Source organism: Pristiophorus japonicus, chromosome 9 (assembly GCF_044704955.1).
Source record: "Pristiophorus japonicus isolate sPriJap1 chromosome 9, sPriJap1.hap1, whole genome shotgun sequence".
NCBI classification, from domain to species: domain Eukaryota; kingdom Metazoa; phylum Chordata; class Chondrichthyes; family Pristiophoridae; genus Pristiophorus; species Pristiophorus japonicus.
In genome coordinates this window covers 170,875,616-170,897,277 of record NC_091985.1, presented here as the reverse complement: position 1 = coordinate 170,897,277, position 21,662 = coordinate 170,875,616, and the positions used below count along the sequence as shown (strand labels likewise).

The 21,662-nt window shown below is 48.4% G+C and overlaps 1 protein-coding gene across 2 annotated transcripts in view; it reads right to left on the bottom strand.

The window, feature by feature from the left end:
* The window catches only part of LOC139273327 (uncharacterized protein C6orf118-like), a 130,898-nt gene that overhangs the window by 24,478 nt on the left and 84,758 nt on the right, over nt 1–21,662 (bottom strand). For both annotated transcript variants that reach the window (XM_070890122.1, XM_070890123.1), the window contains 3 exons: nt 17,757–17,815; nt 9,110–9,306; nt 6,670–6,723 (listed from right to left, as the gene is read on the bottom strand). In XM_070890122.1, the coding sequence (XP_070746223.1) occupies nt 6,670–6,723; nt 9,110–9,306; nt 17,757–17,815 (310 nt within the window). The remainder of the gene's footprint in view (nt 1–6,669; nt 6,724–9,109; nt 9,307–17,756; nt 17,816–21,662) is intronic.

Sequence of the window (21,662 nt, the reverse complement as noted above, 5' to 3'; positions counted from 1 at the left end):
GAACCATAATTTGCTGCATGTGAGACGAGATGATACTCTGATCTGAGTCAATTATCTTGCTTTAGACAGACAGCAGTGGAAGAAATGGGATGCCTCATGTGTCACCAGACACAGGAGACTCTAACTAACTAACAAGATGTTTCTCCTCTGCTTCAGTACCTCCAGAGTCCATTATGCCAACGCCCTCCTTGCGAGCCTCCCATGCTCTTTATAAAGTACAACTTCTCCAAAACTGCATCACCTGAATCCTCTCCTACAACAAGTCCTGTTCCCTTATCACTCTGCTCAGCGACTTTCACTGGTTTCCTGTTTGCATTTCAATTTCAAAATCCTTGTCCTCACCTGTAAAGGTCTCCATGGCCTCGCCACTCCCTACCTCTGCAACCTCATTCAGCCCTGTGCTCCTCTACGTGCCTTGCGCTCTTCCGATTCTGGCTTCTTCGCTCCAATGTTTGTGTCCGTGGGGCTTTTAGCTGTTCCAGCCATACACTCTGGAATGTCCCACAAGAGCATGAGAAATAGGAGCAGGAGTAGGCCATTTGGTCCCTCGAGCCTGCTCCGCCATTCAATAAGATCATGACGGATCTGATCCTGACCTCAACTCCACTTCCTCCCCATAACCTTTGACTCCCTTATCTTTCAAAAATCTGTCTCCCTCCACCTTAAATATATTCAATGACCCAACCTCTACAGCTCTCTGGGGTAGAGAATTCCAAAGATTGATTCCAAAGAAATTCCTCCTCATTTCTGTTTTAAATGGGCGACCCCTTATTCTGAAACTATGCCGTTTCTAGACTCCCCCATGAGGGGAAACATCCTCTCTGCATCTACCCTGTCGAGCCCCCTCAGAATCTTATGTTTCAATAAGATCACCTCTCATTCTCGTACACTCCAGTGAGTATAGGCCCAACCTGCTCAACCTTTTTTCATAACCTTTCCCATTTTGGCCTTTCTTCCTAGCTGTTATATATGTAAACTTGTATTTACTCTGTACAGCCATCAGAGGGCTCATCCCCTGGAGTATATTTAAGGAGGCTTCACAGGTTGGAGAGGCACTCTGGAAACCTGCAATAAAATACTACGGTCACATTTTACTTTGGGCTCACAGTGTTCAGTCTGACTCTTTCTCCATACACAACAACTGGCGACGAGATACAGATAGCGAACCCAAAGATGCAGAGAACAGTGGGCATCCTAGAGAAATTCTCAGATGATTGGGAAACTTTTGTGGAGCAACTTGACCAATACTTTGTGGCCAACAAGCTAGATGGGGAAGAGAGCGCTGCCAAACAAAGGGCGATCCTCCTCACCGTCTGTGGGGCACCAACGTATGGCCTCAGGAAGAATCTGCTCACTCCAGCGAAACCCACGGAGAAATCATACGACGATTTGTGCACACTGGTCCGAGAGCATTTGAACCCGAAGGAAAGCGTTCTGATGGCGAGGTACCGGTTCTACACCTACAAAAGGTCTGAAGGCCAGGAAGTGGTGAGTTATGTCGCCAAGCTAAGACGCCTTGCAGGACATTGCGAATTTGAAGGACATTTGAAGCACAGGCTCAGAGACTTTTTCGCACTTGACATTGGCCACGAAACCATACTTCACAAACTTTTGACAGTAGAGGTCCCAACCTTGAGTAAAGCCATAGCGATAGCCCAGGCTTTCATTGCCACCAGTGACAATACGAAGCAAATCTCTCAGCACACAAGTGCTGCTACAAGTACTGTGAACAAAGTGATGTTGTTTTTGAATCGTAACATACAGGGCAGGTCACACATACCTGCAGCTACACGTCCGCAGATGTCTCAGGGTCCACCATCAAGGGTGATGAATGCAAGGCCATTAATACCTTGTTGGCGCTGCGGGGGTGATCATACCGATTCAAAGAGTATGTTTGCAAGGGCTGTGGAATAATGGGACACCTCCGAGTGTGCAGACGAGCTGTAAAGCCTGTTAAACCTGCAAACCACCATATTGCAGAGGAGGGCAGATCCACGGAGGATCACGACAAACCAGAGCCTCAGATCGAAGAGGCAGAGGTTCATAGGGTGCACACATTCACCACGAATTGTCCCCCGATAATGCTGAATGTTGAACTAAATGGACTCCTGGTGTCAATGGAGCTGGACATGGGCACGTGTCAGTCCATCATGGGCAAAAAGACTTTCGAAAGGTTGTGGTGCAACAAGGCCTCAACGGCAGTCTTAACTCTAGTTCGCACGAAACTAAGAACTTACACGAAAGAACTGATTCCTGTAATCGGCAGTGCTACCGTAAAGGTCTCCTACGATGGAGCAGTGCACAAGCTACCACTCTGGGTGGTACCGGGCGATGGTCCTACGCCGTTCGGCAGGAGCTGGTTGGGAAAGATACGCTGGAACTGGGACGACGTCCGAACGTTATCGCCCGCTGACGACCCTTCATGTGCCCAGGTCTCAAACAAATTTCCTTCGCTGTTCGAACCAGGCATCGGGAAATTCCAAGGAGCAAAAGTGCAGATCCACCTAATTCCGAGGGCGCAACCCATCCATCACAAGGCGAGAGCAGTACCATACAAGATGAGAGAAGGGGTAGGGATCGAGCTAGACCGCTGCAAAGAGAGGGTATCATTTCCCCGATCGAGTTCAACGAGTGGGCCAGTCCTATCGTCCCAGTCCTCAAGGGAGACGGCACCATCAGAATCTGTGGCGATTACAAAGTAACTATCAATCGCTTCTCCCTGCAGGACCAATACCCACTACCAAAGGCCGAGAACCTCTTTGCCACACTGGCGGGAGGAAAGACGTTCACGAAGCTGCATCTGATTTCAGCCTACATGACGCAGGAACTGGAGGAATCATCGAAGGCCCTCACCTGCATCAGCACGCACAAAGGTCTTTTTGTTTATAACAGTTGCCCGTTTGGAATCTGATCGGCGGCGGCGATATTCCAGAGAAACATGCAAAGCTTACTGAAGTCGGTCCCGCACACCGTGGTCTTCCAGGACGACATCTTGGTCACAGGTCGGAACACAGTCGAGCATCTGCAGAACCTGGAGGAGGTTCTTAGTCGACTCAACCGCGTGGGGCTCAGGTTAAAATGCTCGAAGTGCATTTTCCTGGCGCCTGAAGTGGAGTTCCCGGGAAGGAGGATTGCGGCAGACGGCATCAAGCCCATCAACGCGAAGACGGAGGCAATCGAGAACGCACTGAGGCCACAGAACGTGACGGAGCTTCTGGGTCTCCTGAACTACTTTGGTAACTTCTTACTGGGTCTCAGCACACTGTTAGAACCATTGCATGTCTTACTACGAAAAGGGGATGAATGGATTTGGGGCAAAAGTCAAGAAAATGCCTTTGTAAAAGCGAGAAAATTGTTATGCTCAAACAAATTGCTTGTGTTGTATGATCCATGTAAGTGTTTTGTGCTCGCATGTGATGTGTCGTCATATGGCGTCGGATGTGTATTGCAACTAGCTAATGATTTCGGGAAACTGCAATCGGTTGCTTATGCATCCAGGAGTCTGTCTAAGGCTGAGAGAGCCGACAGCATGATTGAGAAAGAAGCATTAGCGTGGGTCTATGGGATAAAGAAAATGCATCAATACCTGTTTGGGCTAAAATTCGAATTGGAAACTGACCATAAGTTACTTATAGCCCTGTTCTCTGCATCGGCCCGCATCCAGAGATGGACGCTCACGTTGTCCGCATACAATTACGCCATCCGCCAAAGGCCAGGCACAGAGAACTGCGCCGATGCTCTCAGTAGGCTGCCATTGCCCACCACGGTCGCAGATCTAGCCATGATTTGGAAGCATTTGAGAGTGAGCAATCACCCGTCACTGCCCGGCAGATCAAAACCTGGACAAGCCAGGACCCCTTATTTTCTCTAGTCAAAAACTGTGTGCTTCACAGGAGCTGGTCCAGTGTCCCAGTGGAAATGCAGGAAGAGATAAAGCCATTCCAGCGGCGCAAAGCTGAAATGTCTATACAGGCAGAGTGCCTTCTGTGGGGCAATCGAGTAGTGGTCCCCAAGAAGGGCAGATACACCTTCATCAATGACCTCCACAATACCCACCCAGGCATCGTAATGATGAAAGCGATAGCCACGTGTGGTGGCCCGGTATCGAAGCCGACTTAGAGTCCTGCGTTCACAGATGTAATACATGTTCGCAGTTAAGCAATGTACCCAGGGAGGCGCTGCTAAGTTTATGGTCTTGGCCCTCCAAACCGTGGTCTAGGGTACACGTCGACTATGCAGGCCCACTCTTGGGTAAAGTGTTCCTTGTGGTTGTAGACGCGGGGTATGGAGAGAAAGCGGGAAAGGGGTACTGAGGTGAATGATCAGCCATGATCATATTGAACGGTGGTGCAGGCTCGATGGGCCGAATGGCCTACTCCTGCATCTATTTTCTATGTTTCTATGTACTCCAAGTTGATTGAATGTGAGATAATGTCGGCTAGCACGTCCGCTGCCACTACTGAAAGCCTACGGGCCATGTTTGCTACACACGGCTTACCCGATGTCCTGGTGAGCGACAAAGGGCCATGTTTTACCAGTGCTGAGTTCAAAGAAGTAACGGGATCAAACATGTCACATCTGCCCCGTTTAAACCAGCGTCCAATGGTCAGGCAGAGAGAGCAGTGCAAACCATCAAGCAAGTCTTGAAGAAGGTAACTGAAGGCTCACTGCAGACTCGCCTATCCTGAGTCCTGCTTAGCTACCGCATGAGACTCCACTCACTCACTGGGATCCCACCTGCTGAACTGCTCATGAAAAGAGCACTTAAGACAAGGCTCTCGTTAGTTCACCCTGATCTTCATGAACAGGTAGAGAGCAGGTGGCTTCAACAAAGTGCATACCATGCTAGCGCAAACGTGTCACACGAGATTGAAATCAACGATCCTGTATTTGTATTAGATTATGGACAAGGTCCCAAGTGGCTTCCCGGCACTTGTGGCCAAAGAGGGGACCAGGGTGTTTCGAGTCAAACTTTCAAATGGACTCATTCACCGGAAACACTTGGACCAAATCAAACTCAGATTCACAGACTATCCTGAGCAACCCACCTTGGACCCTACCTTTTTTGATTCCCCAACATACACACCAGTGGCAACCGGCACCACGGTTGACCACGAAGCAGAACCCATCATCGACAGCAGCCCAGCAGGGCCCAACACACCAGGCAGCCCAGCTGCATAGCAGCCCAGCGAGGGCCCAACAAATGATTCAACAACACCAGCTTACACACCGAGACGATCAACCAGGGCAAGGAAGGCCCCAGATCGACTCACATTGTAAATAGTTACACTATTGACTTTGGCGGGAGCAGCAGTGTTGTTATACATATAAACTTGTATTTACTCTGTACAGCCACCAGAGGGCTCATCCCCTGGAGTCCCAAGGGATCCCATAATCCCTTGGGAGCACAGGTATTTAAGGAGGCTTCACAGGTTGGAGAGGCAATCTGGAGACCTGCAATAAAAGACTACAGTCACACTTTACTTTGAGCTCACAGTGTTCAGTCTGACTCTTTCTCCATACACAACACTAGCTACCTCCCTCTCCTCCTCCAAAAGCTTTCTCAAAACCTACTTCCTCAATCCCGCTTTCAGTCATCTCCCCTAGTCCTTCTTTCACCACAGTTTAGTCTCCGATTATTTTCTACCTTTGGGAAGCAGTTTGGGACTTTTTAAATTAGACTTAAAGGCAACGTGAAAGTGTAGGAGCTGGATTTTAGGCTTTGATGTTTTTGGGGTGATAATGGCGGTGGAGCGGGAAAGTTAGCACTTGGGAACAGTTTGTGCCTCAGTCAGTAACATTGGGCAGCTGGGCCCTGAGTCAGGGGGCGCAGCACTAAGGGAGGCTTTGTACACCTCTCTCGGGCGTTAGTGTGGGAAACTCCCGAGCTAAAGAGCCAGGCCGGGAACGCTCCCAGAGACGCCTGGGGCGGGGGGGGGACCTAAACCCCCCCACAAAAACATTCCCAAAACATTGCCCACGCCACCACAACACAAAGCGCAAAAACAATTAACAGTAAAAACAATCACACTTATCTTCCGAATCCATCGCTCACCTCTTCGCCGACGGGACGGTTGGACTGCCCTGATTTCCCAGGCGGTCACTGCGGATGCGCTTCCGGGCGGACGGGTCGGGCAGGAGCTCAAACTCGCGCCGGTGTCACAACCGGGAGCATTGCCCACCGGGCGCAGCTCTTCCGGGCGGTGCTGCTCCGCGCTGCCGCTAAACCCGACCCGAGGATCGCCGCGGCGCTGGAGGCTGACTGCCCGACCACAACACCCCACCATCGCCATCGCCACCGAAAAACTGAGCAGAGAGCACCCGAAAATCCAGGTGTTTGGTGGTGTCGGTGTGCGATTGCTAATTTAGTGGCAATTGGTGCTGGTTTAGGATAGTGCGGCGATCGTGCCCACTGAGAGCTGGGCTGAGATGACCCAAACTCTTGAGAAAGGAGCCATGCAGCCAGCAGCACCAGTAGACATTGAGCTGAACAAGACCCAGAAGTGAAAGGACAACATTTAATCCACTGCATTAGCCAGTGCTTCGGGGAACTGGTCAATCTTGGACGGAAAGGTTACACCAAGCTCAGAGTACATTCAGGAAACCAGGAAGTCAGACCCAGAAATACAGCCGAGAATGAACCAAAACGGATAGGAAACGCGCTCTTACTTTTATTTTCCAGCGAAGAAACTGGTTGGATTTCTGCAGTTTTGCAATTTCAGCCTGTGGGAAGATTCGAACATTAGTTGTAGTGCTGTCATTTTTCTCAACAAACGCCCCAATTTAGTTATTCAACTCTCAACAACAGACTGGTTTGCAGGCTGTTGCAAATTTAACAAGGGACGTCAGTATTGGACTTTGGAGAATTCTCCTGAAACAGGGATTTATGTTATTTTTAAAAACCCATACTTCATATTCTAGTACTTAAAATGCAATCAAGTTTGGCTAGGTGTATTTCCTCAAAAGTACTCAGAAGTGAGGAGGGAGGAGAATGCATGGTGCTTCAGTATATCTCTGATCTCATAGACGGTCCCTCAAAATGAGGATGACTTGCTTCCATGCCAAAAAAGGGATGAGTTCACAGGTGTTTCAATGAAGGTCCTAATATTCCAGATCCAGAACTACATCCTGAAGGGTGGAAGATGCCTGTGCGTGGATTTTTTTAACGTGGGGTGGCCATTGCACACTAGCCACCACACGGGTTTGACAGAGCTAGGTCTTGGTCCAGTGGCAAGGATCTGTTGCATGGACCTAATGCGCACACATATCGCAGTGTGGCCTCTGATCTAGGGGATGACAGGTAACAGTCTTTTCTTAATAATAATAATGTTATTATACAACACGGGATTGTACTTTTTTGTTTAAAAGGAATATATCTGAATGCGAAGGCGTGATTGGTGATCGACACACGAAGAAGACCTGTAGAAAAAGGGGAACTCGAGAGATTTTAAAATATCTCACTCAACAAAAGCTGTTCCAAATGAACATTGTGGGGTGAAATTGGTCTTTGGCAGTAGCGCAAATTGGGCAGTAGAGAATCGGCGACCCGATTTCCACCCTGCCCAATTTTCTTTTCCTTTGAGGTCAATCGAGTAATAATCCAGAGAACGCCAGTTCAAATCCCTCACTGGCAGTTTGAGAATTTTAATTCCTTTCAAACAAATCTGAAAATCAAAAGCCGGTCTGAGTAAAACTAACCATGAAGCTGTCATAGGAGCATTAGGAGCAGGAGTAGGCCCTTTCGCCCCTTGAGCCTGCTCTGCCATTCAATTAGATCATGGCTGATCTGTACCTCAACTCCATTTACCCATCTTTGCTCTGTATCCCTCGATACCCTTACTTCTTGGATTTCCATAAAAACCCCACTGGTTCACCAATGTCATTTAGGGAAGGAAATCTGCTGTCCTCGCTCAGTCTGGCCGATATGTGATTCCAGCCCCCTCCAACATGGATGGCTCTTGAAGTGGCTTTTTTAGGCTAAGGAAGAAAGGAATGTTGGAGGGAAAAATATTGAGAAACTTAAATTTAAAAAAATGATTTGGTTTGGTGAAAATTAATTTGATTTCCCAGTTGCTACACTTGAAAAGAAAGAAAGACTTGCATTTATATAGTGCTTTTACAGCCAATGAAGTACTTTTCGGAGAGTAATCACTGTTGCAATGTGGGAAATACAGCAGACAATTTGCGCACAGCAAGCTCCCACACACAGCAATTTGATCATGTGTTTTTGTTATGTTAATTGAGGGATAAATACTGCCTAGGACACCAGAGATAATTCCCCTGCTCTTCTGTGGGATCAGACAGGGCCTCAATTTAACACCTCATCCAAAAGATGGCACCTCCGACAGTGCAGCACTCCCTCAGCACTGCACTGGAGTGTCAGCCTAGATGTTTGTGCTCTAGTCCCTGGAGTGGGACTTGACCTACAACCTTCTGACTCAGAGGCGAGGGTGCAACGCACTGAGCCATGGCTGACACTAATGGAAGAATGTGGTTCAAACAGGTAAGAGAAGCTCACCTGGTTCATCCATCAAAAGAAACGTAAGATGGAGTTTTTGGTTCATTTTCTTTGGACACATTTGTTTTTCAGTTATAAAAATATTGGAGATGGAAAAAAGGCTGTTTGACTGGATGGGGCAGTTGGAAGCTGGTTACATAGAATTACAGAGAATTTTTTGCACAGACACAGGCCATTCGGCCTAACTGGCCTATGCCACGAGCCTCCTCCCACCTTACTTCATCTCACCCTATCCCTTTCTCCCTCATGTACTTATGCAGCTTCCCCTTAAATGCTTCGATGTGATAGGTCTTAACCATTCCATGTGGTACTGAGTTCCACATTCTAAGCACTCGCTGAGTAAAGAATTAGTGACTACCTTCTATTTATGGCCCCTAGATTTGGAAAGCATCTTCTCTACGTCGACCTGATCAAACCCCTTCACAATTGTAAACACCTCCCATCAGGTTACCCACTCAGCCTTCGCTTTTCTAGAGAGAAGAGGTCCAGCCTGTTCAGTCTCTCAGTTCTGGTGATGAAGTCTCCAAGAATATGTCCAACCACAGTTGGCAACCCTCAGACAGGTGGAAAGGTTACAGCGATCATAAGTACCTGTGTGTCTCTGAGAGAGCTCTGCAGAGCATCAGTGATTATGGAGGGCACCATGGAATGCTTCAACTCATTCTCCAGCTCTTGAATCTGCACTGTCATTTTATAAGTGCTGCTCCTCAGTGAGAGCACCTGTTCCACCACAGACAGCGGCTTCTCTTTGGGTTTCAAGGGCTTCAAAGAAGGCCACGCTTCTGCAACTTAAAAGAAGAAAAGAAATAATGAAAGACTTGCATTTATATAGCGCCTTTCACAACCTCAGGATGTCCCAAAGCACCTAGTTACATTTGTAATGTAGGAAATGCGACAGCTAATTTGCACACCGCAAGGTACAACAAAACAGCAATGTGATAATGACCAGATAATCGCTTTTCAGCTGTTGGTTGACGGGTAAATATTGGTCAAAGCACCGGGGAGAACTCCCCTGCTCTCCTTCAACATCATATCATGGGATCTGTTACATCCACCTGAAAGGGCAGACGCGGCCTCGCTTTAACGTCTCATCCGAAAGACGGCACAACAACATTACACAGGTTACAATACTCATTAGGACAGCTTTTCAGATAAACTGTACTGGGGAAATGTGCAAAAACCACCCTGCATTAAATGAATGTCTATTATTTTAAATACAAAGTAATGTCAAAGGATTTGATTGGGTAGATACAGAGGAGCTGCTACTGCTGGGTGGGAACAAAGATGCACAATTTTAAACTTTGAGCCAGGCCAATCAGGAGTGAAACCAGGAAGCACATTTTCCACACAATGGGCAGTAGAAATCTGGAGCACTCTCCCCCAAAAGGCTGTGGATGCTGGGTAAATTTAAATTTTCAACAATCAGATTGATAGGCTTTTGTTAAGTCATCATCATCCCTTGGAATCGAGGAAGACTTGCTTCCTCTCTTAGCATGAGTCCTTAGGTGGTTGTACAGTCCAATACAAGAGCCACAGTCCCTGTCACAAGTGGGCAGACAGTGGTTGAGGGAAGGGGAGGGTGGGACTGGTTTGCCGCACGCTCTTTCCGCTGCCTGCGTTTGATTTCTGCATGCTCTTGGCGATGAGACTCGAGGAGCTCAGCGCCCTCCCGGGTGCACTGCCTCCACTTAGGGCGATCTTTGGCCAGGGACTCCCAGGTGTCAGTGGGGATGTTGCACTTTATTAAGTAAGGGATCAAGGGATATGGAGCAAAGGCGCGTGTAATGTATTTGCTTCATGGGTTCTTTGCTTAAGAATTCATAGCAACACATTGCTATTGAGAACTAGTTGGTTTATTAACAAAAGTTTAACAATCACACTACACATTACCAATTTATCCACTGGGCTTCCAACCACGGCCTCATCGTGGATCCCCTGAACCCAACTGGCTGGGGTTTTATTGATTCTTGTGAACATCACGTGACTGGCTAAGCCACTCACAACTCAACAGCTCTACAACTATTTTGTTGAAACTATAAATCAAGTGCCCCCTTATTAAAGGGGCTCTAAAACTGACAAATTAAACAAATTAAACTTTTAACAATGGATCAAATTAAAATTTAATTGTCGGGGGTGATGATGTACTCCAGTCCCTCCAGTGCCCACCTCTCGCGGAAGGCCGCGAGCATACCGGTGGACACCGCGTGCTCCATCTCCAGGGACACCTTGGCTTGAACGTAACCGCGGAAGAGAGGCAGGCAGTCGGGCTGAACGACCCCCTCGACCGCCCGCTGCCCGGATCGGTTGATGGCCACCTTGACCATGCCCAGGAGCAGTCCTACGAGGAGGCCTTCCGACCTGCCTGCTCCCCTCCACACAGGGTGCCCAAAGATCAGGAGTGTGGGACAGAAGTGCAACCAGAATTTGAGGAGCAGCTCCTTCAAATATTGGAAGAGGAGCTGCAACCTCGCACATTCCACAACAGCATGGAACACGGACTCTTCCAAACTGCAGAAATTACAGACGGCCTGGGAGTCCGTGAACCAACTTAAAAACCGATTGCACGGGACTGCCCCGTGCAACACCCTCCAGGCCAAGTTCCCAATCAATAGAGGGAGGACTCCCGCGTAGAGTGTACTCCATTGGGGACCCCTGCTTCCGCTCAACAGCTCTACAACTATTTTGAGTTGTATATGTAACACATAAACATTAAATCAAATGCCCCCTTGTTTTTTTATTGAGGGCACCAGAAACACAAATTATACAAAAGGCGGGGGGTGGGGGGTGGGAGGGGGACGACACTAAAACCGACAAACTTAAACAAATTAACTTTTTACATGTGGTTCAAATTAAAATTTGGTTGCCGGGGGTGATGATGCACTCCAGTCCCTCCGGCGCCCACCACTCGCGGAAGGCCGCGAGCGTACCGGTATACACCGCGTGCTCCATCTCCAGGGACACCCTGGCTCGGATGTAACCGTGGAAGAGAGGCAGGCAGTCAGGCTGAACGACCCCCTCGACCGCCCGCTGCCTGGACCAGTTGATGGCTACCTTGGCCATGCCCAGGAGCAGTCCTACGAGGAGGCCTTCCGACCTGCCCACTCCCCTCCGCACAGAGTGCCCAAAGATCAGGAGTGTGGGACTGAAGTGCAACCAGAATTTGAGGAGCAGCCCCTTCAAATATTGGAAGAGGGGCTGCAACCTCGTACATACAACATACACATAGAACACGGATTCCTCTAGACCGCAGAAATTGCAGGCGGCCTGGGAGTCCGTGAACCGACTTAAAAATCAATTGCACGGGACTGCTCCGTGCAACAACCTCCAGGCCAAGGCTCCAATAAACACATGGAGGACTCCCGCGTAGAGAGCACTCCATTGGGGACCCCCGCCTCCTCTCTGTCATGTATCCTACATGGCTACTGTTGGTACTATCACAAGGTGTGCCACCAGAGGGCACAGCAGTGGGAGACTTGTAGGTTACCTGTACAGGTGTGCCTGGCCTAATATAAAAGGCAGGCCACCAGGTGTGATCCTCACTCTGGAGTTAGCAAATAAAGGACTAAAGTCACTACAGTTCAAGTACAACACACTGCCTCGTGGAGTCATTACTAAAGCATCTAAGGACACAACAATTGGCGACGAGATTACGAACTTTCACGCGAAAATGGCTACCCTTGGTACGTTGCAGCAGTTCGCCGATGGTGATGATTGGGAAGCCTTTGTGGGGATACCCGAACATTTTGTCACAGCAACGACCTGGCAGGAGACGACCCGGCCACATTGGCTGATAAGCACAGAGCTATCTTGCTAACCAGTTGTGGGCTCACCGTCTATGGCCTTGTCAGGGACTTGCTGGCACCAGCAAAGACAACAACCAAGTCGTACAAGGAGCTCATAATCCTGATCCAGGAGCAACTCAAGCCCAAGGAGAGCATCCTCACAGCCAGACACCGGTTCTATACCCACCGACGGCCCGAAGGCCAAGAAATCGCGTCGCAGGTCTCGGGAGGCTGGCGGCACCGTGCGAGTTCGGCACCCACCTCAGCGAAGTGCTGCGGGACATTTTTGTCATTGGAATTAGCCATGAGGGCCTTCTTCATAAGCTACTGTCTGCGGACCACAGTCACACTACAGAAGGCCATCTCTGTGAGCCAGGCATTCATGACCTCGACCTGCGGTTCTAGGCAGATGACTCACGCTCAGGACTCAAACCCGGCAGGTACTGTGCACAGAGTGGTGCCGTATAGAGGCTGGATTGTAGAGCGCGAACCCTCTCAGGGAAGAGAGAACAGGCCCCCGAGTCCCTTAACTCAGAGTCCGCCGAGGGGGCTACTTGAGTAGCTCCATGCTGGTGTTGTGGAGGGAATCACAGGGCTCACCAGTGCCGCTTTAAAGACTATGTATGCAAAGGCTGCAGCACAAAGAGCCACTCCAGCGAATGTGTAAGAGAAATATGACACTGTGTCGATGAAGAGTCTGCAGATGGCCATGAATCCAGCGTGGATTATGAAACGATAGGCAGAGAGGCAGCTCAGCCCCACGATGAGGTATATAGCATGTTTACCTGCACCACCGAGTGTTTCCCCGCTGAAGATGGAAGTCGAGAAAGATGGCGTTCCAGTCTTCATGAAAGTGGACACGGGGGCGAGCCAGTCAGTAATGAATCAAGAAGCCTTTGAGAGGTTATGGGACAATCCAGCTGAACGACCCAAGTTGGTCCCGGTTCAGGCAAAGCTACGCACCTACACCGATGAAATTATCCCAGTCATTGGTAACGTGAATGTAAAGGTACTCCATGATGGCACGGTGCACAAGTTACCACTGTGGATTGTTGCAGGTGATGGACCAACGCTGCTTGGCAGAAGGTAGATGGAGAAGACCCATTGGAAGTGGGAAGTCTTCACTCCTCCAGCGATCGACGACCCTCGCGCTCAGAGGCAAAGCAAGCCCTCACCCGAGGGTGGATCCGGCACCAGAGAGCAGACCAGCACAGCACCCGAGGCACAGACCGCTCAGTACGACTGCGTGGAGATGATCCAGCTGAGACGACCCGAACGCACCTTCCAGGCTCCAGTGGCAGGATTCTGGAGGAAGAAAATCGGATCCAAAGGCGACTTCCCAGCATCAGTGGCAGAACCCGGGGAAAAGAGGATCTCCACCGTTGACATCGTGGATGAAGGAAAGATGGCGCCCAAACCACGAGGTGAGGTGCTGAAGAAAAGGATGGCCGGGGCCAGACCACGAGGTGCAGTGCTGATGGAGCAACACGTGGCACCGAACGGAGAAGAGGATTGGGGTAAAGCAAGCAAGGCTCTCTTAAAGGAGGCCTAACCCACTACAATTAAAGGGACAGTTCCACACCCTCAAGCAATGTAATAATAACTGTAAGTTAGAAATAAAATGTGTAATTGATCATGTAAAATGTGTAAGTAATAATCAGAGTTGTGTACATGCAATGAGCAAGGAAAAGTCGCACGATCATGTAAAATGTGTGACTGATTATGTGAATTGTGTACATACAACCAGCGAGGAAAAGTTGCGCGATCGTGTTCGGACCCACAGAGTGTCCATAATAAGTAATGAAAAGTTGTGCGATGTAGAATTTCAACTGCACACAGTCAATGCAGCGGGCAGACATCCATCGGGAGCACACAGGTCCAGCGAGCTATCCAATGCTGTAGCCTGCGTCCCGGGGACCAGAGTTATACACCATGGAGTGTGGCCACAAGCAGCCAACACATACGCAGAGCAAGCGACCTCAGCAAGGCAACGGCACCGGTATTGATACCCTTCCCCTGACCGGCTCCACCTCTCAGGCACCCAATGGCACTAACTGCCACGAGCCTGAAACAGCAGACTGTGCTAAGGCACAGTCCCCAGACCCCATCACCACCAAGGCCATACCCATAAACGAAGGGTCACCCGCCACAGTTCCCCCAAAGGGGACCAGGACCATCCAGGATCCCAAACCAAACATCGCCCAGGCCAGCGAGTCAGCAGTTCCCTGTGCATTGCTCGACGACAGCTCCTCAGGGAGCAGCAGTGACCCAGGGCGCAAAGAAAGGACAGGGAGGTCACAGGCATCTGTGAACCGGCCCGACACTAGGGACCAAGGCAACAGCCGCAAGAGCTGGCAACTCGAGCCAACTGGGTTCCCACTGCCAGCATTGGGCACTACGCTGCCACCAGACTGCAGGGACACAATCCAGCAGTTCTGGAACTAGTTTGTCCTTACACACCGGTTACTGCATCGATAAGGTATCTCACCAGTCTAACGTACTTGTCTCACAACGGAACCACAAATGTAATGTATTTTCCTGAACTGGAATGTATATGAATGCAATGAGCCTTCGACATAATCTATATGTGGAGGGGGGGAGAATGGAGTGGTCAGGGACACACACAAACAGTAACCAGCAGCACTCTACTGTAGCAAGTGCTCACCCAAGATTGATCGACCTGCCAAAGGTCAACCAGATAGAGCCCAGATAGAGCTAAACCCAGAGCACAGTTAAAGCAGAGGCGATTAACACTGAGGGTTTAGGGGGGAGTGATGTCATGTATCCTGCATGGCTACTGTTGGTACTATCTCAAGGTGTGCCACCAGAGGGCACTGCAGTGGGAGACTTATAGGTTACCTGTACAGGTGTGCCTGGCCTAGTATAAAAGGCAGGCCACCAGGTGTGATCCTCACTCTGGAGTTAACTAATAAAGGACTAAGGTCACTACACACTGCCTCGTGGAGTCATTGTTAGAGCATCTAAGGACACAACACTCTCAACAGCTCTACAAACCTGTGAGCACACTCGGAGGTGCATACATTACAGCGGGTAAATGAAGTTGAGATACAGATAATCGAATCGAATAGCTGTACAGACTCGAGGGTCTGAATGGCCTCCTCCTATTCCCATGCCCTGCAGCTGTGCAGTGATTGCAACTTCTAACGCAAGTAGTTCCTACAATATCAGCTCAAAACCGACACAGGACTAAGAGAAAAGGTTGCTTCTACTTAACTTTCTTTCATTGGGTAACTGATTCTATTGTGACCCTTAAGGACTCATTTGAAAACTTAAAAACGCAGGGGTCAAAGTCATTCTTTTTCGGACTAGAATTCATTGCATTCATTCTACTTTTAGCATGAGATTAAAACAGCTGAAGCCGATTGTTAATACTAACATTCAGATATATAATAAATGATAACACTTGTGTGAATCAGGCAGCACATACCTGTGGTTAGTAATTCTAACTATTACGAGAAAAACATTTGACATTATATAGAATTTGCGGCCCAACTGGTCTATGATGGTGGTTATGCTCCACACGAGCCTCCTCCCACCCTATTTTATCTCACCCTATCAACATATCTTTCTATTCCTTTTGCCCTCATTTATCTGGCTTCCCCTTAAATGCATCTACACTATTCACCTCAACCACTCCCTGTGGCAGCGAGTTCCACATTCTAATCATTCTCTGGGTAAAGATGCTTCTCCTGAATTCCTTATTGACGATCTTATACTTATGACCCCTAGTTTTGAACTCCCCACAAGTGGAAACAGCTCGACATCGACCCTATCAAACTCCATTGTCATTTTAAAGACCTTAGGTCACCACTCCGCCTTCTCTTTTCAGAAAAAACAGCCCTAGACTGTCAGTGTTTCCTGATAGCTGTACCCTCTCAGTTCTGGTATCACCTTTTTTCATCCTTCTCCAGTGCCTCTGTATCCTTTTTGCATGTGTAGTGAGATCAGCGCAGGGGAGTGAATCATTTTGCCATTTTGCATTCCCACTGTCAGGTGCAGTACACAACTACCTCTCCTCTGCCAGACAATATGTCTTAACTTCAAACTTAGAAGAGCGCCTCATCTCCTCACAGCACTAAGCGTGAATTACTGCACTCGGCCTGTTTTTGAAAATGAGATAGAGCTGTGAATATTTCAACTCTCGGGGCTTAGTTTTCCCCAAAGCATTTTTTGGGCATTTTACGCCCGATTCCTTTGGGCCCAAGTATGCCAAAAAAAAGTGTTGCGAGTTTTCCAGTTGCATCTCTTCATTTTGACGTGGCCTGACCCGAGGTGAGCGGAGCCTTGATCTGCGCCAAAAGGATCAGGCTGCCATGGTAACCAGGGACACAATGCAAGTGAAGCTTACTGCCACCTCCCAACACATTAAAAGAATTGAAAAACACATAGCACCAACTGACCTCCAACCCCACCCGAAGGCTGTTCCTGTTCCATTCTCGGTCGCTCGTTCGTCCGTCCGTGTCTGTCAGTCTATGTCTCTCTCTCCCTCGGCTGAAAAAAAAACGGACTTAAAAAATTCGTAACTAACTGAGTTACGCTGGTGCAAATTGATTGGGGGAACTGGGGATTTTTAAGTTGGGCCAGAAAAAACAGCCTGCCCCCAAAAAAACGCCGCAAATACTGGGGAAAATTGAGCCCTTGAATTGGGTAGAAATAGTCATTTCAGGGAGTTGGGCAATGTAAATGATATTGAGGTGAGTACTTCATGGATCAACAGCAGCAGTCTATAGTCCAAAAGCCAGAAATGATGGGACACTCAAGAGCCACTCGCTGCATTTCATCACTTCTCACCCAGCTGGTTGGTCGACCTTTCCCCTCTCTCTATACACATCGTGTATTAGTCTTCCCGATAAACACAGTATCAAAGGTTGTGGAGATAACCAATTGAATGTTTTCCAATAAAGAAAATAACAAATGACAACTCACCGTACGTTTTCACTGTAGTCACCCATCGAGAATTATAAGTAGCACTTAAAGTTGCCGATGTCCCCACTAATATTTTTTTCAGCCCTGTGACCCTTTAAGGGGCTGCATGACCCATTCAAAAATCTGCACATGCGTGGTTTTTGATTGAGAGTCCGGCTGCACAGGAGCCCCACACTTCTGCACGGGCGCGTGGCTGAGAAGCTTAAAGGGAACACTGGCGATTGGCAAATCTGATTGGACGTAGTCCTGGAGTTGTTAAATCACATCAACTCTCGCCTCCAAACGCACCGCCCCAGCTCCATTAATTTTAGAACCAATAAACAAAAGTGGTCGAAGAAAATGATAAAAACACCACCATTTTCTTTTTAACGCCCCAATAATTTTCTTTTCCAGGGTTGCTCGCAGCAGTGTCTGGAGATTCATCTTTAATTGCTGGAGATCCCCAGGACACTCACAGAGGGTTGGCAACCCTGCTTAAAGTGTTCATTCTCAAGCAAAGTTTGACTTACCTTGCTGCTTAGGCAGGGGCTCAGATTTAGAAAGTTTCTGCTCAAGTTCATTCCTCAGCCTAAAAAAGAAACAGGTTTACCAAATATGTTAAAGAAAGAAAGACTTGGATTTATATAGCGCCGTTCACGGCCACCAGATGAACCAAAGCGCTTTACAGCCAATGAAGTACTTTTGGAGTGTAGTCACTGTTGTAATGTGGGAAACACGGCAGCCAATTTGCACACAGCAAGCTCCCACACACAGCAATGTGATAATGACCAGATAATCTGTTTTTGTGATGTTGGTTGAGGGATAAATATTAGCCAGGACACCAGCGATAACTTCCCTGTTCTTCATCAAAATAGCGCCATGGGATTTTTTACGTCCACCTGTGAGAGCAGACAGGGCCTCGGTTTAACATTTCATCCGACAGATGGCACCTCCGACAATGCAGCACTTGCACTGGAGTTTCAGCCTAGATTATTGTGCTCAAGTGTCTGGAGTGGGACTTGAACCCACAACCTTCTAGATCATAGGCAAGCTGCTACCCACTGAGCCACAGCTGACACAAAAGCAGGCATCAGGTCTATATGGAGCTAGGGAAACCACATGAGATGTGGACTCACTTTTTACAAGCCCACATTGCTCCCACCATTTGCTCCCCCAACCATCTCCCCAGCCAGGGACCCCAGAACTATCAGTTGACCTGAGAAACCCCCGACTGCCTGCATCAGCCAGTGCTAAGTGGTGCCTAAGTGCTAAATAGTTGTTAACCAATAGCTGATGCCGTGAATCGGAGTGGTGTCATTTAACACCAAACTTCCACTTCCAATAGATAGCAGCTCCTGAAACACCTTGGGTGAGCAATTGATATCCTTATTGTCACCTGGTAGCACCAGCAATGCGTGACAAAATGGCGGGCCGCCGTTCTTGCGCCAGCTGGGGGCGGTCCTGGCGGTGGCGGTCATATTGGTTGCCTCCTTTGTGCGGTCGGTAACCGGCAGCGCCCTGAAAAGAAGTGTCATCGTGGTGACATCAGTTGGTGTGCAATGCCAACTTAACGTTACCTCCGTGAACTTCGACCCTGGCGCTCGAGTCATCGCTGGGTTTTTAGCACGCCAGGTTAACCCGACAGGGGCGATATCTGCAGCTGTTAAAGGGACACACACATCAATCAGGTAAGTTTGAATAGAAGGATTTGGACTGTTTTTTTATTTTATTGAAGTGGTGGCTTGCTGCAATAGATGTGAAAAGTTTTTTTTAAGTAGGGAGTGCTGCTGGATGCTTGCAAGGGCTCGGATGGTAAGTGAACGCCTTTGAGAAGACAGAACATACTGGGAATACTCAGCAGGTCATGCAACATCCGTGGCGTTCACGTCTCAGGTCGACATGCTGCCTGACCAACTGAGTATTTGCTGCATTTTATGCTGTCATTTCATATTTCCAGCGTTCTCTTGCAGAGGGAAGAGGAAGAAGCAGAAGAGGAGCAATCAGACTAGGATGCATCCCAGAAAGACTCGTTGTTGCTAGGATATCCAGGATGGAATCATCTGCCTGCGGGCTCACTGCCTGGGCAGGCTGTATTTTTTGGATGTGTGAAATAAGGAAGGCGCAAGGGTGGAGCTGTGCTGATGGGAGAGTGGGAAGCCTAGAGGTGCATGTCAGAACGACAATAACGTTTGAGGATACCCGCATCTTGTATCCTTTCAGCCCCGCCGCTGGCTGAGGGCTCAGCCAGGCCCCTGCCAAGAATGGCCAGCACCGTGTCCTCCAAGGAGGTGAGGTGAGGCTAGGAATAGGAGATGTGCCTTGTGATTGGTGCAGATTGTTGGTAGGTGAGTGATTGAGGATTCTGCATTGAGCAGTGTGTGAGGCTAGAGGTTCAGTTGGTCGGTGAGACTTTGGAAGATGCATTCACTGACCTTGACCAGTGGTCTGAGATCGTGAAGCTTCTTTGGGCACTGGAGTCATGTGGTGGGGGCAACACTGCTGGCAGTAACTGCCTTTGTGATGTATTCCCACATTGTTCTTTCTGGAGGCCTCCTGTAGGGAAAGGGCGTGTCTTGCAGTGTCGACCCCCTGCACAAAGCTGGAGTGCTGCGTGCGAGACCCTGGGTGCCCCTTCCCTGGCTCGCTAAGCCATTTGTGTTAGTGCTGAGGCAGTTTTTACTTTTGTTGATTTTCGGAAGGTCATTCAGCTGTAAATGCTGAATATTGACATTTGGAACTTCTTTTAAATACTGATTATTTGTTAAGACAGAAAAAGGGCTGAAAAATATACTGAATCAGTGCACTTATTTTCCCTTGCTTCAATATGCATGGCCCTTTAAATTTCACAGCTCCTCGCTACCCACAATGCACTGTGAGCTTCACAGCCTCACACCAGACACTCAGGGATACAGATTGGTCCCGGATCCCCCGTGCAATGCCACCAGGACACTGTTGTACCTAAGGACAGCGCTGCACCACTTACCACCATGCCCCCCATGCCAATTTACCTTGTTTAGCGTGGCTGCCATTTCGAGCACCGTTAACGGCAGTTGGCGAGGACACCGACTGCTATCCGGGCAAGAACAAATTTTTCCCCCCATGAATTTAACATGTTGCACACTTAACCTGCTGACATAGATTCAGCTTCAGCTGATTAAAGAGTTGTGACCCGTGGGTTAGATAATCTCCATACATTTCAACTGCAGCTAAAGTGTGCAAGGTGTAAAATGCATGGGGATTAGGGACAGCGTATTAATTAGAAGATTGGTGTAATTTGACTGAATCAGAACACCAGGTATTGGCTCCAGTCGGGAAAATTGTTTCGGGGGAGGGAAAATCAAATTTTATGGAGTTGTGGAATCATGGTCCTATTTTGGAGCAAAGTTCACTCCACTCCAACATCAGAGACAGACTCCATCAGTGTGGTCTCCATTATCTACAGCAGTTATCCGAACAATGAGCAAGACTGCTAATTAGTGCCGAGTTTAGACCACAAACTCATTTCACATATGACCCTTACAAATAGCAAAAGACAAAATGCCTTTTGTATTTCAGTTGGATTTCATGTCTAACCTCAGGAGAGATATGAGAAAATACATTTAAGAAACAGAGATCAATAATATATTTTGTTCTCTTTAAAAAAAAAAGACAGTACCCTTTATTGCCAGGCTATACAGGATATTCTGGATTTCAAAATGCACTCAGTACTGCATTACACAAAGCACTATTTTATATAGTCAGTTGTGTTTACTTCAACATTCGTTAATTATAGTTTCCCAATGGCTTATTGAGGTATACAAGATAATGAAGGGAATAGATTGTGTTCAAGCTGACCGTTTATTTCAATTAAATAGGTTAGGTAGAACCAGGGGGCACAAGTTTAAGTTGTATAAGGTTAGATCGAGGTCAGAGGTCAGGAGGTGGTTCATTTCCCAGAGAACAGTAGACCTCTGGAACAAGCTGCCGTTCCATGTGGCGGATGCAGACTCACTGAATTCCCTCAAGCGAAAGCTGGATTTGTTTCTGGCTGGGGCGGAGATCACCTCTTACAGAAGGTAGGTACTGCAGGGAATTCAAGGCCAGAGGGATCTCCTGGGCTAGTTTCAATCGCCGAGATGGGTCGGAGAGCAATTTCCCAGATTTTTCTTTCCAAATTGGCCTGGGCTTTTTATCTGTTTTTGCCTTTCCCAGGAGATCACATGGTTTGGGGTGGGATGGAGAGTATATGTTGTGGTACACAAGGTATCGCCATTGTGTGGGACAGACTCAATGGACCAATGGTCTTTACCTGTCTGTCATTGTTCGTACCTTCGTAAGTGCGCTACCCTTAGTGGTTCTAAGTCATACGTACCGGCACGGTGTCAGGTTTAATCTCTGCCCCGTGCGAGTTAGTTAATCGCAACCAGAATGGCACTACAAATACTGCAGCATGCCTA